General features: G+C 56.1%; 1 protein-coding gene across 4 annotated transcripts in view; it reads right to left on the bottom strand.

Annotated features, from left to right (window-relative positions):
- MYO18A (myosin XVIIIA) overlaps window positions 1-19,011 on the bottom strand; it is an 86,410-nt gene that overhangs the window by 25,255 nt on the left and 42,144 nt on the right. For 2 of the 4 annotated variants that reach the window (XM_036267880.1, XM_036267878.1), the window contains exons 8-22: window positions 18,371-18,434; window positions 17,753-17,897; window positions 17,401-17,421; window positions 16,154-16,165; window positions 15,393-15,569; window positions 15,087-15,177; window positions 14,366-14,558; window positions 13,472-13,558; window positions 10,962-11,103; window positions 10,654-10,813; window positions 9,764-9,950; window positions 9,202-9,445; window positions 6,744-6,853; window positions 3,606-3,671; window positions 351-479 (exon numbers count right to left, since the gene is read on the bottom strand). In XM_036267880.1, the coding sequence (XP_036123773.1) occupies window positions 351-479; window positions 3,606-3,671; window positions 6,744-6,853; window positions 9,202-9,445; window positions 9,764-9,950; window positions 10,654-10,813; window positions 10,962-11,103; window positions 13,472-13,558; window positions 14,366-14,558; window positions 15,087-15,177; window positions 15,393-15,569; window positions 16,154-16,165; window positions 17,401-17,421; window positions 17,753-17,897; window positions 18,371-18,434 (1,828 nt within the window). The remainder of the gene's footprint in view (window positions 1-350; window positions 480-3,605; window positions 3,672-6,743; window positions 6,854-9,201; window positions 9,446-9,763; window positions 9,951-10,653; window positions 10,814-10,961; window positions 11,104-13,471; window positions 13,559-14,365; window positions 14,559-15,086; window positions 15,178-15,392; window positions 15,570-16,153; window positions 16,166-17,400; window positions 17,422-17,752; window positions 17,898-18,370; window positions 18,435-19,011) is intronic. The other 2 variants (XM_036267882.1, XM_036267879.1) reach the window with 1 other exon arrangement.

Consider the following 19,011-nt stretch of genomic DNA (forward strand, 5'->3'; position numbering starts at 1 on the left):
TTGCTAATAAGAAAAGGAGTCGCTGACACAGCTCCTTAATCTTCATGGAGCAGCCTATGATCCACAGCCCACCTTTGTCTGGGCCCTGCTCCCCCACCCCACCCTAACCCTTGGACCAGGCCACACGATCCCATCATTGGGCACCCTCGCTGGGAGTAGGGGGCTGCCCATCCCCCAGCCTGGCCCAGGGCACGGTGGCCCTGGGAGGTCCCTATCTCTTCTCCCCTAGATGATAATAACTCACTGCCCTTACATGGGCCCTTGAGTCCCCCACCCCACCCCAGTAACTCAGCTCTGCCTGCTAGTCTGGGGAGCTGGGGAGCCGCATGGGGATGTCCCTGGAGTAGCACCTTTTTCTTCTTGAAGTGCTGGCGGGCCAGGTAGCCCCTGCAGGCCGCCTGGAACAGGGTTAGGTTCCTGCTGGTTTGTTCGTCCCGTTGCTCCTCCAGCCGAGCCAATGTGCCTGCCCGGAAGAACACCTGTGGAGAAGCAGGCCAGCTAAGGGCAGGAGGCTGGGCGGGGCCGCCCAGCCAAGGAACCCAGAAGAAGGCACAGGAAACCAGCAAGCCTGTGAGGGTGGCCCTTGGCCTGGGAAGAACCTGAAATCTAAGTGTCCAAGACAGGAGCGTCTGAGCAAGAAGAGGCCCAGGAAGGCTGAAGGAGGAGGGCCCGGCTGGGGGCTGGGAGGTTTTGGAAGGACAGCTGTAGGTGGGAAATCTTACTTCAAAGAGAGATGAAAGGAGAGGGAGTCAAAGCCTGTGATCCTACCAGGGGGTAGGGAATATCCAAGTTCCCTGTGCTAGTGGATCAGAAGGAAATGAGCACCATCGGTCAAATGGGGAGGGGACACCCCTCACCCACATCAACAGTGGCTTCTTCCCCCAGGACTGCCAGCAACATTGTCCATGGCCCTGTGCCCACTGCCCCCCGCAGGGCCCAACCACTTGCTCCAGCTGCCTGGGATCAGGGGGAGTGGATGGTGTCCGTGTATAAGGAAAAAGGTCCGGGAAGCAGGGTGCAGAGCTAGGGGTTGGGAAGGGGCCGGGGGGACCTTCTCTGTACCCTTCCAGCTCAGTTTCATTTCAGACATCTTTTTCATGCGCCAACACCCCACCCCCACCCACACACTCAGGTTTCATGTCATGAAGAAGCCAATGTGGTGGGCGGAGGTTGGCCCAGTCAAGGGACCTGTCATACAGGTTTGGGGCTGGAGGGCAGATGTGAGGAACCAGCTGGACGCCCCCACACCCAGCCTTTCCTCTCGCTCTTTGGTGCCCTGAGCTGGAGCTGGGCAAACATTTTCCTACTAAGAGAGGAAGAAGAGAGGAACATGGTCCGGTGAAAAAAGGCTCTCGTCTCCTTAGAGAAGGCAAAGGGGCAAGTATATGCCCACCTCCACCTTGCCCAGAACACAACAAATTCCCTCTTGTGGCGCAAAGCAAAGATGTGAACTCCACGGGAAACACTCAAAACCATTCGGTTCAGTACCTCCAGGTCCTCCTTCAGGGGAGGAGAGGGGAGAGGGCCTGCCTGGGCTATCTGGTGAGAAAGCTTTGTCTCTGGGGACGCTGAGGAAACCTGGTCCCCGAGGCTGGCCGGGAAAGCCAACGCAGTCTTCTAGAACTTTCCCACATCCACATGTGGGCTGAGCCCTACCTGAGTCTTGACTTCCCACAATGCGTGAGCCTGTGACCCTACCAGGGGTAGGGAATATCCCCTGTGCTGGGGGTCTGCATGCATAGTTAGTTGTCTGACTAGGGCAGAAGCAGTGAGGTGCCAGGTGGGGGGCAGATAACAGCCCAGAAATACATGAGAAGGAAAAGGATGGCCGAGAGGCTAGGGCAGGGAGCCTCAGACCTGCACAGCTGTATATGTGTGGGGTTAGGAGTCCCGCTGAGTGTTAGGTGAAGGCTCAGGGCCATCTCCTCCCCAACATAATCATCTACACAAATTTCACAAATAATAACTGGAGGTTCTCAGATTCTCAGACTCCTTGTCTAAACCCTCAAAGTCCTACGGGCTCAGATTGAGAACCTCCCCCGTGAAGTGATATCAGAAACAGGGAATCCTCACTCACCACCCAGTGCTAACCACAGCCACAAAGTCCTGAAACTTCTCTCCCCATCCAGATGTGAGCAAACATCCGCTGTTGCTCCTCTCTCTGCCCTGAGCCGGCGTGGGCCCTGGGGCTTGCCTGCCTCAGCCGGGCACTGGAATGATGCAGAGGGACTGCGATGGCAGCTGGGAGGAGGACCAGCCTGTACAGGCCCTCTCCTGCCCAAGACATGCCTTGGAGGAGGTGCCATCCCAATGCCAGCCAGCAGCACCTCAGCCTGCCAGAGGGGCAGGAGCCCACCCAAGGAGAGACCAAGAGGCTGAAGTGAAATCTTGGACTGCAAGCTTCCCAGGGAAGAAGCGGAGCAGGCAGCCCCCGAGCTTAGAGACAGTTCGGGAAGGGGAGAGAGAGGAGGTGAGCCAGGCAGCAGAAACCAAGACCAGAAAAATGACACACAAAGAGGGTGGGATGCAGAAGACACAGAGACCAAGGAAAGAAATTGAATAATAGATCCAGAAACGAAGGAACAGAGGCCAGCAGGGACCGGCAGGGCCATAAGGACAAGGGAAAACCAGGTATAGCAGAGACAAAGACACAGCGAGGGGAGAGACAGGGATCCCCAGTGAGGGAGGGGACAGGAGAAACCAAGAAGGTGACTCACAGTGCAGACCGAGAGAACAGAGTGGACAAGCAATACTTAAGCCATTTTTTTCAAGCACCCCCTTCCACCTCACACTCCCCACGAGGCCCTGGGACCTGGAGTTCCTTCCCTGTCTGCTGACAGATGGTCAGGTCCAGAATCCTCCATCTGGCTCCCAGTCACGCTCCCTCCCATTACAGCCCTTGAGCACATACGTGGATGCTGCTGGTCAAGCCTCCAGTCTCTGGCGAGAGAGGCGTGCAGGGCTCCCTGTCCCTCAGGAGGAACGCTCAGCTGACCCTCTTGTGTGGAGTGATACGGCAGACTGGCACTCAGGGCCGGGCGTGCCTGCCTTTTATGTACTACGTTCCATTCAGATGAGGAATTCGGCCCGTGGGCAGGTGGTGGCAGCATGGCCTTACCATGTCCTGCTTGCCCTTCTGGGACCCTGGCAGCCCCAGATGCCGTGCCAAGGGGGCTCTGCCCTCTGGAGCACTCTGCCTACTGCCTTCCTGATTCTGTCCGCTCTCTTCCCTTCTGTCTTCCCCACTCCCCACACCAGGACCCAGGCCAAGTTCACGGCCACCTTCCAACACACTCCCTCCTGACATCACAAGGTGTTCATGGCACTGAACAAGCCAGTTATTCAGAGGGAGGGAAAATCAAGTTTGCTGCAGCTGGAATAGCTAAATTCCTGGCCCCTCGCCCTCACGAGGGAAGGCTGGGAGGAAGAACAGCCCAAGTGGCCAGGGATGGTGGGTAAGGGGACTCTCGGCGCAAGACTCAGAAGGGTCACCAGGAGACTCCTGAAGTTGGACAGAGCAGGGAGGGCAGTGGGGGAGGGCCAGCCATGTGGACAGGGTGAGCAGAGAGTGACGGCCCGACTGCCTTCCCGTAGGGACAACTCACCCGGCTCAGGCCCATGCAGCAGCTGCTCTTCTCCAGGTCCAAGGACTCCAGCAGCTCCTCCACCGCCTGCGGAGAGAGGTCTGTCAGGGAGCCCGCCCAAGGACTCCCCACCTCCACGCAGGGCTTCGCCCAGTCACTTAGTCCTTCCCTGTCCTCCACTCAGACAGTCCCCTATTTGTGCAACAAGAACTTTCGGTGGATTCCCACAGGGTCATGCACCTGCTAGACTCTGGGGACATAAGGATGACCACAAGAGGAACGAGCTATCTTTTGGGTGTTGTGAGACAAGTGAATTAGTGAAGAACATAGAGGAGCAGGCATCTAAGTCAGCCAAGGGGACCATGGAAGGCGTCCTGGAGGAGGTGTGGATTGTGCTGAGTCTTTAGATACAAGTAAGAATTAGCCAAAGTAGGGAAGAGGGCATTTCAGGCAGAGGGACCAGCGTGAGCCAAGGCACGGGAGCACAAGACAACAGAGTGCACGAGGAAAGTTGTTGGTATAACTTGGAGCGAAGTGGGAGAAGTTAAGGTGCAGTTAGGGAGGTGGGCAGTAGCCAAAGTACTTGGAATCTGTGTGATTCAACAGCTCCTAGAGGATTCTCTGAGACACGATCAGATTTGCATTCTAAAGCGATATCACTGGCAGAAGGGCAGGGGTTGAACGGAAACCCTACTTCAATACTCCACAGGAGAGAAGGCTGGGGCCTGACCCAAAGGGAAGAGAGGAGGGGAAACGGGGAGATGTTAAGGAGATAGAACCTTACTAGATATGGCGGAAGGGTAGATGAGAGGAAGAATCTAGGGACACACTGAGGTTTCTGAATTAGCAACCACATAGATAACGGTGCCATTCTCTGAGGTAGAGAATGTAAGAGAGAGTCAGTTTGGGAGGAGATAGAATCCATTCGGTTTGCATGCTGAGTTTGAGGTGCTATAAGACACACCCGTAGAGAAGTCCAGAAAGAAGCTGGATAAAAAGGCCTGTCTGGAGTTCAGGAGAGAGGCCTAGGCTAGAACTGTTGATTTGAAAGTCAGGAATATATATGCGATCACTGAAGTGACGGGTGTGAATGAGGTTGCCCCGAAAGAGGGTGTAGGATAGAAGACACATATGGCCAAGGAAAGAGTCTTAAAGAAGAGAGAGACCTTTGTTTCAGGGGCAAGTGGAAGAAGGGAAGCTCAGAAATTCCGAGAAAGAAAGACGAGAGGGACGAGGGGAAAGCCGGGAGTGGCAGCAAACAAGCTGAGCAGACACTGTTTCAAAAATAACAGTTATCAACAGTCACATGTTGCGATGAAGCACAGAAAAGTGTCCATTAGCTCTGGCAACATGAAGTGCATGAGATGAGAGGACCAACCCGGGCTGCCAGGGACCAGAACCAGGCAGCTGTGGGTGGAGGGATGCATGGTGGTGGGGTGCATGGCAAGAGGGAAGTAACTGTTGAAGGTACAGGGCAGGCAAGAGATAGAAAACAGTCCAGCATGAGGGTTAACAGAAGGCTCCTTTCCAAGAGCAATGTCTGTGGGATGTTTCTCTGTTGGGAGAAAAGAGGCAGCAGAGGAGAGGCTGGGGGAACAGGAGAGAATTACCACCCATGGAGCAGGTCTCCAGGGAGACCAAAGGGAATGGGTTCCAACCACAGGAGGAAGGCACTGGCCGTGGGGAGGGGTGCTTGCCCCACCCAGACAGAAGGAAGGGAGCACCTGAAGGGCAGTGGACAGAGGACGGAGGAGGAAGCTGGAGCCTCAGTTTGCTGAGCAAGGTCAACTGCTGGGAAGAAGACGTGGGAAAGTACGGCTGGGGAGCATTTAGGAGAAAGGTGGAGAATGGAGTATCAGGGAAGGAGCTTAGAATTGAGCCCAGGTAAGGATGGGGCACATGGAAAACTTTGCCAGCCCCCCACGAGGGCCTCGTTGGGTGAAGTGGTAGGAGTTCAAGGCCACGTGGTTGTATCTTCTTCTCCCACAGCAACTGGGGAGCCCCAAACTGAGGAGTGCAGGTGCCCGAAGGCGGGCCCTGGAGGGTGGGACTGGGCAGGGCAGGAGGCTCAGAGGAGCTGAGGGTGATGAAGGCTGAGTGACCAGAGGGTTTGACTGTGGCCTTGAGGTTGAGCGGAAAAGGAAGCAGAGTCCGAAGGGAATGGACAGAGCAGAGAAACTGGAGTGGGAGCCAGAAGCGAGAGGTCTCAGTGGAGCCGAAGAGCAGGTGTCCCAAGAGGAAGAGAGGAGACGCCCGGAGGGAGGCTGAAGCCAGAGGAGGCCGAGCTCGAATTCGAGGTTTCAGAGGCGGAGCATTTCCAGGGCTGACAAGGCAGCCATGAGTGGGAGGCTGGAATGAAGACCAAGGGTCCGAGAGAAGGGGGTGTGGGCAGGTCATCTACATTCACACCAAGATTACATGGCAGGTCCTGAATGACGGGAATGGAGAAGTTTCTGAGGCCTGGAGAAGCTTCTGAGGCCTCCATGAATGTGGATCTGTGTGTGACTCAGGACAAGGGGAGGGGAGCTTTCTGTCCCGTTTGCAGAGTACCCTCCCTTTTAGGGAAGCCACCCTAAGGTCTGAGATGCTTTCAGAGTCAGGCTGGGTGCCTAAGGCCAGCGCACGGTGAAGGGGATTCCTCTGCTCAAGGAGCCCCTTGGCTCTCTGAGGAGCTGCCTCTGGGGGTACAGTGCCAGCCTAGACTGGCAAGGAGACATCCCCTTCGGTGGCCAGGAATTCACCGACCTGGGCTGACAAGGGGCCCAGGAGCCCCAGCACAGCTTCCTCTGCAGGAGCCAGGTCGATGTGAAGGTCAAGGCTGAGGGGCCCAGGTGCTACCGGTGTCACGCTAGAACATTAGTTCTCATCTGCCACTAGGAGGCTCTTGGAAGATTGTCTGGCTCACCAGAGAGCAGACACCCCCACCTCAGGCCTCCAAAGAGGGTGGCTCTTCTCAGATTTCTGCAGTCCATTCCCCGGGCTGCCTTACCCCTCGGCCACAGCTGGGCTGCCACACGCCCCTGTCCTGACCCTGCATGGCCAAAACCAGGAGCCTGAGCAAGAGGCAGCCCGTCTCTCTCCAGGGAAGAAAGGGCAGCTGCTCAGAGGGGTCTGAGCAGGAAAAAGGGGGTCTCGTGGGGCTCTGGGGCCCAGACCTACCCGCCTTTCATCCACCACGATGTAGTTGCGCCCGTGTTTCTTGGTCAGGTGTGGGGCCAGTACGTCAAAGCGGCGGCGGAACTCGGAAAATACCATGTGGTCAGGGTAACCTAGAAAGAGAGCAGCCCAGGGCCAGGTCCGTGAGCGCCTCACCTGCTCCCCGACACCCCACTGGTGCCCAGGCAGCCTGCGGGGAAAGTCTCCAGAGGGGAAGAGACGGCTGAGGGAGGAGCCTGTGGTGGAGGCAGGGGCGAGGGACAGGAAGCCGAGAGGACACCCGGGGCTGCCCCGCAGTGGAGTTACATGGTTTAAAAGGGGAAGAGGTTCTGTTGGAAGGAAGCAAGTTCCTTGTCAGTGAGGGTGTAAATGCGGATGGCTGAGCACGTGGAAGGAATGTATGGAGATAACAGCCTGGAAGACCTCTAAGCTGTCCAGCCCTCCGATCTCTGACTCTGTCACAATGCAGAGAGAACAACGTCTTCATGACTTAATAAGAAAAAAAAAAAAAAAAATAGGGCATCAGAGAGTAGCTGAGAGAAAAAGTATATGAGCTTGCGGGTACAGCCCTGGCCTTGGCTCCTGGTATCATGTGACCTTGGATGGGTCACCAGACCTCTCTGAGCCCTGGTTTCCTCATCTCTAGATGGGGGCCCTACCACATATCTTTCATGGCAGTCATGGGGCTTAAATTAGAAAATATGTAGAAAGCTTGGCTCACTTGGTAGCTGTTCAGTAAATGTTCCCTTCCCTTCCTCAGTCCACTGAAACAGGACATCGGAAAGGGCTCCCCCATAACCCCAACCTGACCCTGAGCCCTGGGCTATGTGACCAAAAGGACTTGCAGATCCTCTTTCCCAAAAGAGCGATGCCTCTGAATGAGATCCCTTGCTCCCTGCGCTTGAGGTCAGGGCATGGGTGAGATGGGTCTGGTCTGGGGCACGGTCAGGATGGCGGCCAGCGGGAGGGTACCCGGAGCCACCCGAGGACACCAGAGCCCACAGTCGAGGACCAAGAGACCCACTCCTACAGAATCATAGAATTTTAAATAGAAAGAGTCTTAGACCAGATACAGCTCATCTTCCGGACACGGAAACGGGCCTGAGAGGTGGAGCCACTGATCGCCCAAGGTCATGAAGGCTGTGGCTGGAGGCAGCACTGGACTCCAGTCCCAAACTCCGATGCTAGTCGGGGGCTCTCTCCACCAGGCCGGCCGAGCTGGCTCTGGGAAACCCTCCAACTGGGAGATGAGGCTGATGCATGTGCCCGATAATTGAAACAGGAGGCGGGGGCCGCTGAGGGGCCAAGACAAAGTGAGCTATTGATTGTATCTGAACTGCAATTAAATTGATGGGCCGGGATAGCTGGTCCGAACGCCTGGCATCTTAATTAATCATCAGCGCTATCGATGGTGGCTGGGGGCTGAGGGAAGGGGGGCCCTGCTGCTGCTGGCCTCATCGATCTGCTTGTTTGAGTAAAGCACATTGATTTTTGTTCAGAGCGGTAACAATCTGGTTTTGAAATAATAAACACCAACTCCATATCAAGACGTGGGGACAGATCGATGATTTATTTAGAGCAGAGCCGGGAGCCCGTTTCCGGGCTTGGCTGCAGAGGAAAAGCGGTGGTGCCCATGGGGACACCTCAAGGGGACCTGGCTGTGGGTGGGTGGGACCCTGCCTGCTCGTCTCACTAAGGTAAAAAGGGTAGAAACCTAGCAATTCATAACTTCTCAGGCAAATAAAACCCTACCTGAGAGGCATAAACCGGGAAGTTGGTCCTCCCTGGGTCAAATCCCACTCTGCCACTCACAAGCGGTGTGACTTTGGGCAAGCTACTTAACCTCTCTGAGCCTCAGTCTCCTCAGCTGGGGATGATAACAGTACCTACATCTCATGAGGTTGTTGTGAGGATTAAATGAGTTCATGTGGGATGACGTTAGAACCATGCCTGTTATACCATGAACGCTCTGAGCGTGTTCACCACTATTGCTACTCACCCTCTCTGTCCCCTCCTCCAGGTGGGTCAATAGAAAGGTTTGTCTGAACTTCTTGGGAAATTTAAGTATTTCAGAAAGAGTTAGCACCTCATTTCTCATGTGGGGCTGGCCCAGCCACCTGCCTGCTCTTGGAAGTAGGTACCTCCACTGGGCAGATGGCCCCGTGAAGGCATCCGCTGCTGTGGGCAGAGCTGACCCAGCCATCGCAGGGAAGGGGAAAGGAGGGAGCTCTGGGTACAGGGCATGTGGGGCAGGGAGGGCAGGGGGATGAAGAAGACTGGAATATAGAAGGGAGAGGAGGAAGGGAAGAGTCAGCAGGATGGAAAGAAAAAGAGAGAGAAACAGATTGGACTGGAAAGACAAGAAGAGGTCGGAGACAGGAGGGAAACACCACCCGTTTAGCCCCATGGGCCCCATATGAGAGGCGGCTCCAGAGAAGAGAGTTGAGAGAGAAGGCCCCACCTTGCCGGTACATGCGCATGGCATCAAGCAGGCGGGAGCCCCGAAGCTGGGCGCGGAGCAGGGGCACGTCCAGCTGCAGGAGCCCAGTCTCGCAGTGGTCTCCTGAAGGCAGGTCCAGCTCGCTGCTGCTGCTGACTCGGCGGGAGGAGGCAGAACGGGGCTCCCCGGCCCAGCCCTCTGCCACGGGCAGGAAGCAATGCACAAAATGCAGCTTCGACTTCTTGATGGTGTCAATGAGGGCATCCTGCCAAAGGGGAAGGGACGGCTCTCAGTGGACTCTGATGGCCAAGCGCGTGCCCAAGAGAGCAGGGACTGGTACCAGCATACCCACTCCTTGCAGAATGGCACGTGCCCTGCCACTGGCCAGGACATGCTAAGCCTGGATAACTCTGCCCTCACCAGGTCTGAGTTGCCACTCAGGCAGCAGCACTGAAACAGGGGACCCCACCAGCATCAATCAAGGGATGCTGAGTGGACACTGGGTGACCTGCATGTGCCCAGCATGCCTGGGCTACCTGCCAGGGCTAAGAAAGGGTGCCAGGGCCTGGGCTGGCAGACTCACCACCTGCAGCTTAATCTGGATGCACAGTGACTTCTTCTTGACAGCTGCCATGCCTGTGGTGAAGGTCTTCCGCATGCTGGTGGCCCGGCGCAGCGCCAGCTGCGAGCCACCCTCCAGGCCCGCAATGGAGCCTGAGAGCACCGTGGCGCTGCCAGCCCGGCCCAGAAACAGGTTACTGATGATTTTCCTGTCAGAGGAGGGCGGGCCAAGGAGGGAAAGAAGTCACATTCACAGAGCAGTAGAGGCCATTCTTTCCCTGAGCTCCCAGGAAACCAAACAACCCCCGCGCCACGTGGCCAGGCGCCCAGGTTGTCTGGGCCGGGGCTGCATGTCCCATCCCCTCCAAAGAAACCGTAGAGCAATCTCTACATAGTGAGAAGAGAAAACCAGGGTGGGCGGAAGCCGAGGGGTAGCCAGGGACTGGACAGAGCGAGTGATCTGTTCCCCATCACTAGGGAGGGCAGAGGGAGAGAAGGGGTTCCCCCTGGCAGGAGACAGTAGAGCGCAACATCTAACAGAAGACACAATCTCCTATTACCCTTGCTGTCCCCACCCTCACCAGAATGTAAACTGCACATGGCAGGGATCTGTGTTTTATTCACTGTCAGAATAGGGGCCCAATAATTATCTGTTAAATAAATGACTGGGATTATATGACTGAGGGGTTTCTAAGGTTAAGCCTGCTTTCTGTGAAGAAAATGGGGGTATTCGTCAGATTTAAAGCTACAGGTCCCTCCAACCATGTCTGCGCCACCTCTACTCCAGGAGGCCACCCCCACTTGCCTCTGAGGGGATAGTGGCTATCTACCCTGCTGGGGAGGGGGCCTCTGATCAGGGAGCCCAAAACAGCCCTGGCGAATGGGACATGGCAGAGCGAGCGGGGTTCTTACTTCTGGGAGTCCTGTAGGAGCCGGGGGGCATTCTGGGTAGCTGGGTTCTGCTTGGTGTAGCTCAGCCAGCCAGTCACGTTGTACTCCACCCAGTTGGTGCCATGGCTGTGGCCCAGGAGAAAATGGCGTGGTTTGCTGCTGCGCAGGAGGGGGCTTTGGCCTGAGGGTGGGAGAAGCAGGTTTCAGCTCATCGGGGCACAGGCCCAAACAGCCCAGGGACTCAGTGAGCCCCAGGCAGTGCCACCTTACTCATAGGTGGGTCCCCTGTAGAGAAAGTAGAGGAGCTGCCCTCTGGGGGTGCCAGCTACCTTTTTTGTCACCTTCCTGGGGGCCATAGTAGGAGAAAAGGCGTTCCAGGAGGGCATCCTCAGTGGCCCCTGGCACCAAAGCCTCCTCTTCCAATAGCCACAGCAGGCCCCTTGCCTCGTCTGTGCGGGCCAGCGAGCGGACCTACGGAGGAGCAAAGAAATCCCACCGCGTCGCATGGAGCCGTGGGAAAGGAGCCAGTGTCCCATCCCTAACCACACACGATCAATATGCTGCACACACACGCACACACTGCACGCACACAGCAGCTCCTGCCACTCACTGCTGACACCTTGTGGAGCAGGTGGGCAGCGAGGAAAAAGAGGGGCCAGAAAGAGATCAAAGGAAGAAGCCCGTGGCAAAATATGATTCCTAGGACTTGTGTCCAAAGTCACCAAAGACTGAACTCTTCTTTTTTTTTAAAAAATTTTTTTTCTTTATTGATTTTAGAGAGAAAGGAAGGAAGAGGGAGAAAGATAGAAACATTAATGAGAGAGAACATTGACTGGCCGCCTCCTGCATGCCCCCCACTGGGGATCAGGCCCACAACGTGGGCATGTGCCCCGACCGGGAATCAAACTGGTGACCTCTTGGTACATGGGGTCAGTGATGGACCACTGAGCCAAACAGCTGGGCCTGAAGGCTTCTTATTGAGCCCCCCACACACCCAGAGGCTCTCCTCCATCCTCATCCTCTCGCAGGTCACACGGGCTTGCGAGAACCCCACGCTGGTCACTCCCTGGGCATCACCTCCCCGCCTGGGAGGCCCTGAGCGTAACGCACAGTCTAAAGGAAGCTGTCAATCAGTGACAGCTGTGGAGTTAACCCTGGTCCTCCTGAGAGGGGGCACCCAGAGAGGGCTCAGGGCACTGCAGGTGGGGTCATGACAGAGTCATAAACTCAGGTGTGAAAGTATAAGACAGGTGACTTAATGAAATGGAAAGCCCAAGTGAGCAGATCTAGGCTGACTGAAGACCAGGTGTCCCCAAGTAAAGAAGACGGCTACCACTCAGCTGTAGCCAACTGCTGTCCTGGAGGAATGTTGGTCTAGTATTGATAAATCCTCCAGTTTTTCAAAAGAAGGTAGAAATATTACATTCTGATTTCTAATTCCCCATGTAAGCCAAACAAACTATGCCTGTGGCCACATCTGAGCTGCAGGTATCTTGTCTATGAAATTCCCAAGTCCTCCTTAAGCAAGAAGGACTGAACCTTCCCCAGACCCCATTCTGGCCTGGTCTTTAGGGACTGGGGGACCCAGGAAGTAAGAAAAATGCCATTTCCTTCTCTTTGACCCCAGCTGCCTACATCGCCTCCCTACAGCTGCCCAAGGGAATCAGTGTGATTACTGAGAGGTGGCCAAGGACTGATGGGCAACTGAGGTCCCAGAGTGGCTAGAGCTGCCAACAGGAATGTGCAACAAAGCCATTAGATGGTGAGTGGCAGGCTGGGCACTGAGGGGTCCTCATTCCCGGGGGTGCAACTGCCCGGTGCCAAGGCCCATCAGATAGGAAGAGCAAAGAAGAGAAAGGACGTCCAAACCCCACCCGAACACACAGCCTGACCCACTGCTGCTCCTAAGCCACGTGGACTGACTTCCTCAGGCCTCCTGGGAATGGCAAAGGTCCTGCAGGGAGGCCCCCACAGGAGCCCAGGTGTCAGGGGAAAAAAGTCAGCTTCCCTGGGGGGATTTGGGTCTTAGACACTTTAAGCATTTATCCCAGGGGGACAGTCACTCTCTCCGGGGCCCCACCCCCTTGCTAACCCAACAGGGCCTTCCCACAAGGAAGAAGGAGAGGGAGACAGAACTCAAAGCAGAGGAGGGAGATGAGCAGCCTAGCAAAAATGTCGGTTTGCCAATAAAACGCCTTAGGTAACGTCCCTAATTGAAGACAATCACCAAATGCCAGGTGCTCAGCAGGCCAGTCAGTTCCCAGGCAGCAAGGTTTCCGAGACACTAGTCCCAAGGGTGACAAAACCCATCCCTGTGGGGCGAGGGCTCCTATCCACATGGCCCTTAGTGGGTGTCTGCAGCTGGGCATGTTTCCCTGTCTGGGTACAGCACTCCCTCCTCACCCCACTCTGCCAGGTTGGATCAGTCTTCTTCTTGGGGACAAAGGGAGGAAATGACTATGTCCTCTGGGTCCAGCCAGGCCCTCGCCACCTAGGAGGAGATGCCAGGGCTCCTGGTAGACACACTTGAGGCTCAGCCAGTCACAGGACAGGGTCTAGGCCCCAACTGGTAAGAGAGGAGGCACATCTTCCTATCTGGCTCAGACACGGAAGGGCTGAGGCTCCCCACTGTGCCAGGGCAGAAGAAAATGCCACCTTCCTGGCCAAACTGGCTGAAGCCTGAGGGGCAGTTTGGTGCTTGGAGTCTGGGCCTGACTGCTGGGCTCCCCTCAGCACCCAGTGGCACCACTGGCAACAGCTCGTACAGGGAAGGCTCTGCTGAGGAGGAGGAACAGGAAAGGAGAGCGAAGGCCAGCCAGGGCCTCGCTGGAGTTCCTACCAGGGTCTGATGGGAGGCTTGGTCCACGGCAGCCACAGAATCGTCTGTGGCCGGCTCCAAGTCGTCAAACGCCAGCTCGATGTTCTCCTAGGAAGGAAGGCAGAATGGGAGTGAGCACAGGCCATGCGTGGGGCACAGCTGTGTGAGCAGCCTAGGAGGGCACGCTGGAGGCAGCGAGTCTGACCTGTTCCACGTAGGAGCGCCCTTCCAGCAGCCCGAGTGACAAATGCTCACCGCCTCCCAAGGCGGCTCTGCTAAAACTCTTCTCCCCTCCTTTTATACTGACCTACAGCCACATATTTCTGTGATTTACACCCACCGACTAGGCTGTGCGGAGTAAACCTTTCAATTCACACACATCCTCGAAACGCTGGAAGACAACGGTCATTTTCCTCCGGAACCTTCTCTCATCCCTCATAAACACCCTCCCCATGGTCAATATCCCTCGCCTCCACCTGAGGTAGGATTTCCAGATCTCGTCCCATCCAGGACACCCTTTAATGAAGGGGCCTTAAATAATCACCATCTTAACAGATCAGGAGACAGAGAGACAGGGAAGGCCAGGCCCAGCACATGGAGGCGGGAACTGCACAGTGGCAATCACAGGGCTTAGGCAGCACCTTAAAGGAGGGCAGGGACGGGCTCCCAGGGAGCCTGAATGCACCTTTAGTTCTTGGAGCATGAACTCTCCACAAAGTAAGAATGTAGCCTGGGCAGGAAAAGACCAGAGAGCACGGGTGGGCAGAAATGACAAGAGAGTCAAAGCTGGAAAGGAGCAGCCAGTGGGGAAGGTGGTTCCTTCCCTCATCCACAGATGCCCTCCCTGAGGGGGCCAAGGCCAGAGGGTGAGGCGTGGGGGGAGGGGGGTCAGGCCGAGGCAAGGTCAAGTGCTACCTCCTTGTATCTTTCCAGCTCCTGCACAAAGGTGCGCTCGTGGAAGAGCCTCTGCAGCCGGTCCTGGGCATAGTTGTGGCACAGCTCCTCAAAGGAGGCTCCGCGGGCCGACCCACCCTGCTCAGGGTTCTGGAAGCCCGGAGTATCCACAATCATCATAGAGCAGAGTGAGTGCTGGCTGGACTTGAGAGCCCTTCACAGGGAGAGCCTGGGTCAGAGCTGGCGAGGGCAGTACCATTGAACAGGCCCCACTGGCCTGCTCCTGGTGTCCAGGCAGCCCAGCCCTGCCCCAAGCCAAGGTCCCATTCCTGTGCACGTGCCCAGGACTCTGGTGTGGAGGATGTGCCTCCCTTGACCTAGAACAGTGGTTCTCAAACTTCCTAATGCTGCGACCCTTTAATACAGTTCCTCATGTTTGGTGACCCCCCCAACCACAAAATTATTGTCGTTGCTACTTCATAACTGTAATTTTGCTACTGTTATGAATGGCCATTGGAAATACGTGTTTTCTGATGGTCTTTGGCGACCCCTGTGAAAGGGTGGTTGGACTCCCAAATTTGTCGCCACCCAGGTTGAGAACCTCTGGCCTAGAAGGACAACGCGCCCTCTGCTGGTGGAAGATGGCTCTGCCTCAGCAATCACAGGATCACAGAGGCATCAACTCCACCTCTGTCAAGGCAGGAAGCCAACCAGCTCCTGGGCCCTCGTGCTCAGCACTCACCTGTTCACCAGAGAGACAAGAAGGGTGAAGAGCTCGCTGTAGAGGCCGGACGCCATGCCCTCTAGACAGTCCAGCGCACTCAGTTTGGGGCCTGCGGGCAAGAGGATCGGCTCTACCTCCTGCTCCCCGGGATTCCCCCGTGGGTACGCTCCCTACCTACGCAGTGCCAAGTCAGCAGGGGTCTTGGGGATTCCCATCCCCCTGATGAAGCTCTATTCACCTAAGCAGTCTCCCCATGGCAGAGATAGCAGTGAGCCCTGGACGAAGCTTCCCAATGACATTCACCAGCCAAGGGGCTCAGGGTACCTGTGCCGTCTCCCAGGCTGCTCTCTTCAAGGCCCTGGCGGAAAGAGGTGGAGCGCTGCAGGGTGCTGCTCTTGTGCTGGTGCTTGAAGATGGATGAGGAGAGCTCCTCCAGGTTGCAGCCCAATAGGTACGCAGCCTTCTGGGCCCACTCGTGGCGGGCAAACTGCTTGCGCCCAGCTATGGGGTAGAAAAAAATGATCTGGTATCTTGGGTCGTCCTCCTTAGGCCTTTTGACGACCACTGTGCCCTTCGGCTCCCTGTTCCCATAGAAAGTAGCCCAGATGACACCAGAGGGCTCCAGGCAAAACGAGGACAGCCAGCAGCGCCAGCTTCCTGTGTCCCTTAGAGGTGGAGAGAATGAGCAGGTCCTAAAAGAGGAGGTAACACCACACGCTGCCACCAGAGGGTACCCTGTCAGTTTCCAACATCCTTTTAGAGGGCTCGGCTCCCGGGGTTCCAGCTGGGGGGGAATACAGTCAGAGGAGGAGCCAGCCCTACTATGATGAGTACTGAGATCCACCTGTGCCTTGGGGGACATATCATGAGAGAGTACAGTGCTTTCCCCTTCCATGAATGCGTTAGGACCCTCCCTCTTACCTCCAGGCTTCTGCCAGGGGACCACAAACACCCCCCACAGCCCAACAGTGGGGGTATGAAAAAGCCTCAGAGGAAAGAAAGCGGCCAGTGCAGACAGAAGTGCCTCAGCCAACATGTGTCTAATTACGGCAATTAAGGAAAGCTAACAAGAAACAAGGTTTTACCTTCAGCAGCTTCTGTAAGGCAAAGGACCAGCATGCAGCATGCAAAGAAAAACAGCATGTTAGCAAACAGTCATCAACTGAGCCCGCTGGGCCCACGGGAAGGGGCTGTGGAGGGCAGGGGTTTGTGAGGATGAGCAGGCAGGAAAACAACCACATTCAGACTCAGGAACGCAAACACACACACACACACACCCTCAAAGGAGTATGTTTATCAATGTAATCGCACTGATACACACACACATAGAAAGACCTCCAAAGACATTCACACACACACACACACACACACACACACACACCCTGGAAAATACTGGAGGCTCTGAGGAGGTAACAGACCCTGCTCAACAAGGCGGGTCCGTGTGCTACCCACCCAGCGCTCTCCACCTGCATCAGCACTGAGTAGGGTCATAGGAAACCTGGGCTTGTTACCTCCTGAGAGGAACTTCCTTAAGACACAGCCAGACACCCACCGGCCTGCCCACCTACACAGTCTGGAGAGCAACTTCTTTAACTCAGAGCCTGCTTCCTTTTTGGTAGGGATGCCACCTGCTGGGATCATAAGGAGCCTAACACCCAGACGCCTGTTCTTCCATGTACCTACCCACCCACCAACCAGTGCTCCCTCACTCCTGCTGAGCAGCCTGGGGCTCTTCCCATCCCGAAGGAAGATGAAGCAAAGCCCCAGGTGCTGTCCAGAGATAGCACCCCTTTCCCTAAACTGGAGGAGAAAGAGGTGAAGAGGTACTCAGAGCACCCGCCCATCAACGTAAACTCAGGGGAAGGCAGCAGAGAGCTCTTCCAAGCCAGACCAAGCTCTAGCCATTCACAAGCCCCCAAGCACAAGTGCCGAAGTTGCAGCCGGTTTGTGTCTGTGGTGCCTGCTGCCCCCTAGTGGCCTTCACCCTGACATGCAAGAAGAAAAGACACCTGCTACCAAACCAGTGGAGAGAAGGGTAGACTCGGGAAACTGGCCTTAGGAGGTCCCAGGAAGCAAGCCCACCCTACCCCATCTAAGCCCCATGGGGGCATTGTGACAGATTCTAGGATCTGGATGCAAAACAAATAGAAGCAGCTATTTCGGGGTCTCCAAGAAGCCCCACAGCCAGTAGGTGCCCTCTCCACCCTCAACCCTGAGGTTCCCAGGCCAGTCCCCTTCATTACAACAGAACAAGCCCAGAGAGAGCCCAGGGCAAGCACCAAGATGGGGCCAGGTGGCCCCTACACCCCAGGGAGGGGCCAAAATCAGTTACCCTCTTGCTCCTCAGGGACTTCTGTCAGGAAGGGAATAAGAAGGAGAGTTATTCCAGGGGGGCTGCTCTGAGTTGGGGTCCTTCTGTTTCCCCTCAGACTCCAAGCCCCCAACCCACCCTGCTTTCACAGTGTCCAGTCTCTGCCACCTAATCCAGGCCTCAATAGCAGAGACGCTTCGCTGGGTGTTGGGAGCCTTCTGCTCTGATGTGGGGGGCTGGGAAGAGGTATGGTGAAAGTGAGGTATCTGATAACAGATGAGTCTGTGCTGGGCAAGGACAAACTGGGAGTGGGAAGGTCCCCCCAAAATCTCCTGGGTGACAAGCCAGGCTGTTGGGACCCACTGCAGGTTACCTTTGGTGGCTCCTGCAGCCCCCAGGTGGTAGATGGCAGCCAGGATGAGCCAGCAAGCCTTCTGTTCGTCGGGAGAGATGCCCAGCACCTTCATGGCTGTCTGCAGCTTACTGAACTGCTGAGCTGCCTTCTGCTTCTCCTCAGGCTGCAGGGACAGACGGACAGGCACACAGGCATCAGATCTCAGAGGGCTGTCACCACCCCCCACCCCTCACCCCACATACCCCTATGCTGCCAGTCCCTCGGGGAGGGCAGGGCTAGGGTAGAGCCACCCAGCTGGAGCTAGGCTCCTGCTATTCCCATGGGCCCTCCAATCCATTTGAGGCTTTTTTTTGGTTTAATCCTCACCAGAGGACATGCTTATTGACTTTAGAGAGAGGAGAAGAGAGAGAGAAATACTGGTGTGAGAGAGAATTATCAATCAGTTGCCTTCCCGTAGGCGCCCCGACCAGGAATCAAACCCGTAGCCTAGGTATGTGCCTTGACCAGGAATCGAACCTGCAACCTTTCAGTATATGAGATGATGCTCCAACCAACTGAGCCACACTGGTCAGGCACTTGAGGCTTCTTTAATCCCCAAGGCCCAGGGCTGTCAACCCATCCCCATGGGCCCCTTACCTTGGCCAGCGGCACAATCCCGAACACATTGTTCTCTGCCAAGTGGTTCAGGTGGAGTTCTGTCCTACGGGCACAAATGAGGCATCAGCATAGTGCTCAGTCCCTATGCCAACGCCATCTCCCTGCCAGGGTAGAGACAGACAAACTCAGCTCTAGACCCTGAGTTCTGTCTGCCCACCATGCCCTACCATCCGGCCAGCTGCTACTGCCTTTCTCAACCGGCGTGGGTGCCTGGTCAGAGCACCATACTCCCTAGGACAGGTCACCAGAGAGGCCCTGGAGAGTGCTGAGCCAGCCTCCTGGAAAGCAGCAGGGAACCTGCCTGAAGGGCCAGTCCAGCCAGCACAGAGACTGTGTCCTCAGTTACAAGAGCTAGAGAAGATAATGCCTGGGGCTGCTCACTCAGCCTTATCATTTATCCCTTTTTCAGTGAACACAGACAAGTCTGAAGGTCTAAAGGGAAGAGCCTCGCAGGGAAGCCAACACAGGGGCAGGGAGGGCCAGCTTAGAGGGAGGGCACTGAGGCTTTTGGCCCAAGTGTGGACCAGCTCAGCTCCCTACCAGCTGTGTGACTGTAGGCAAGTCCCTGGTCCCCTGCATCTCGGGGTGCTTTCCTCTCTAGGCCTGGCTTCATGGGTAGC

The sequence above is a fragment of the Molossus molossus genome, unplaced genomic scaffold (assembly GCF_014108415.1).
Source record: "Molossus molossus isolate mMolMol1 unplaced genomic scaffold, mMolMol1.p scaffold_m16_p_19, whole genome shotgun sequence".
Classification (NCBI taxonomy): domain Eukaryota; kingdom Metazoa; phylum Chordata; class Mammalia; order Chiroptera; family Molossidae; genus Molossus; species Molossus molossus.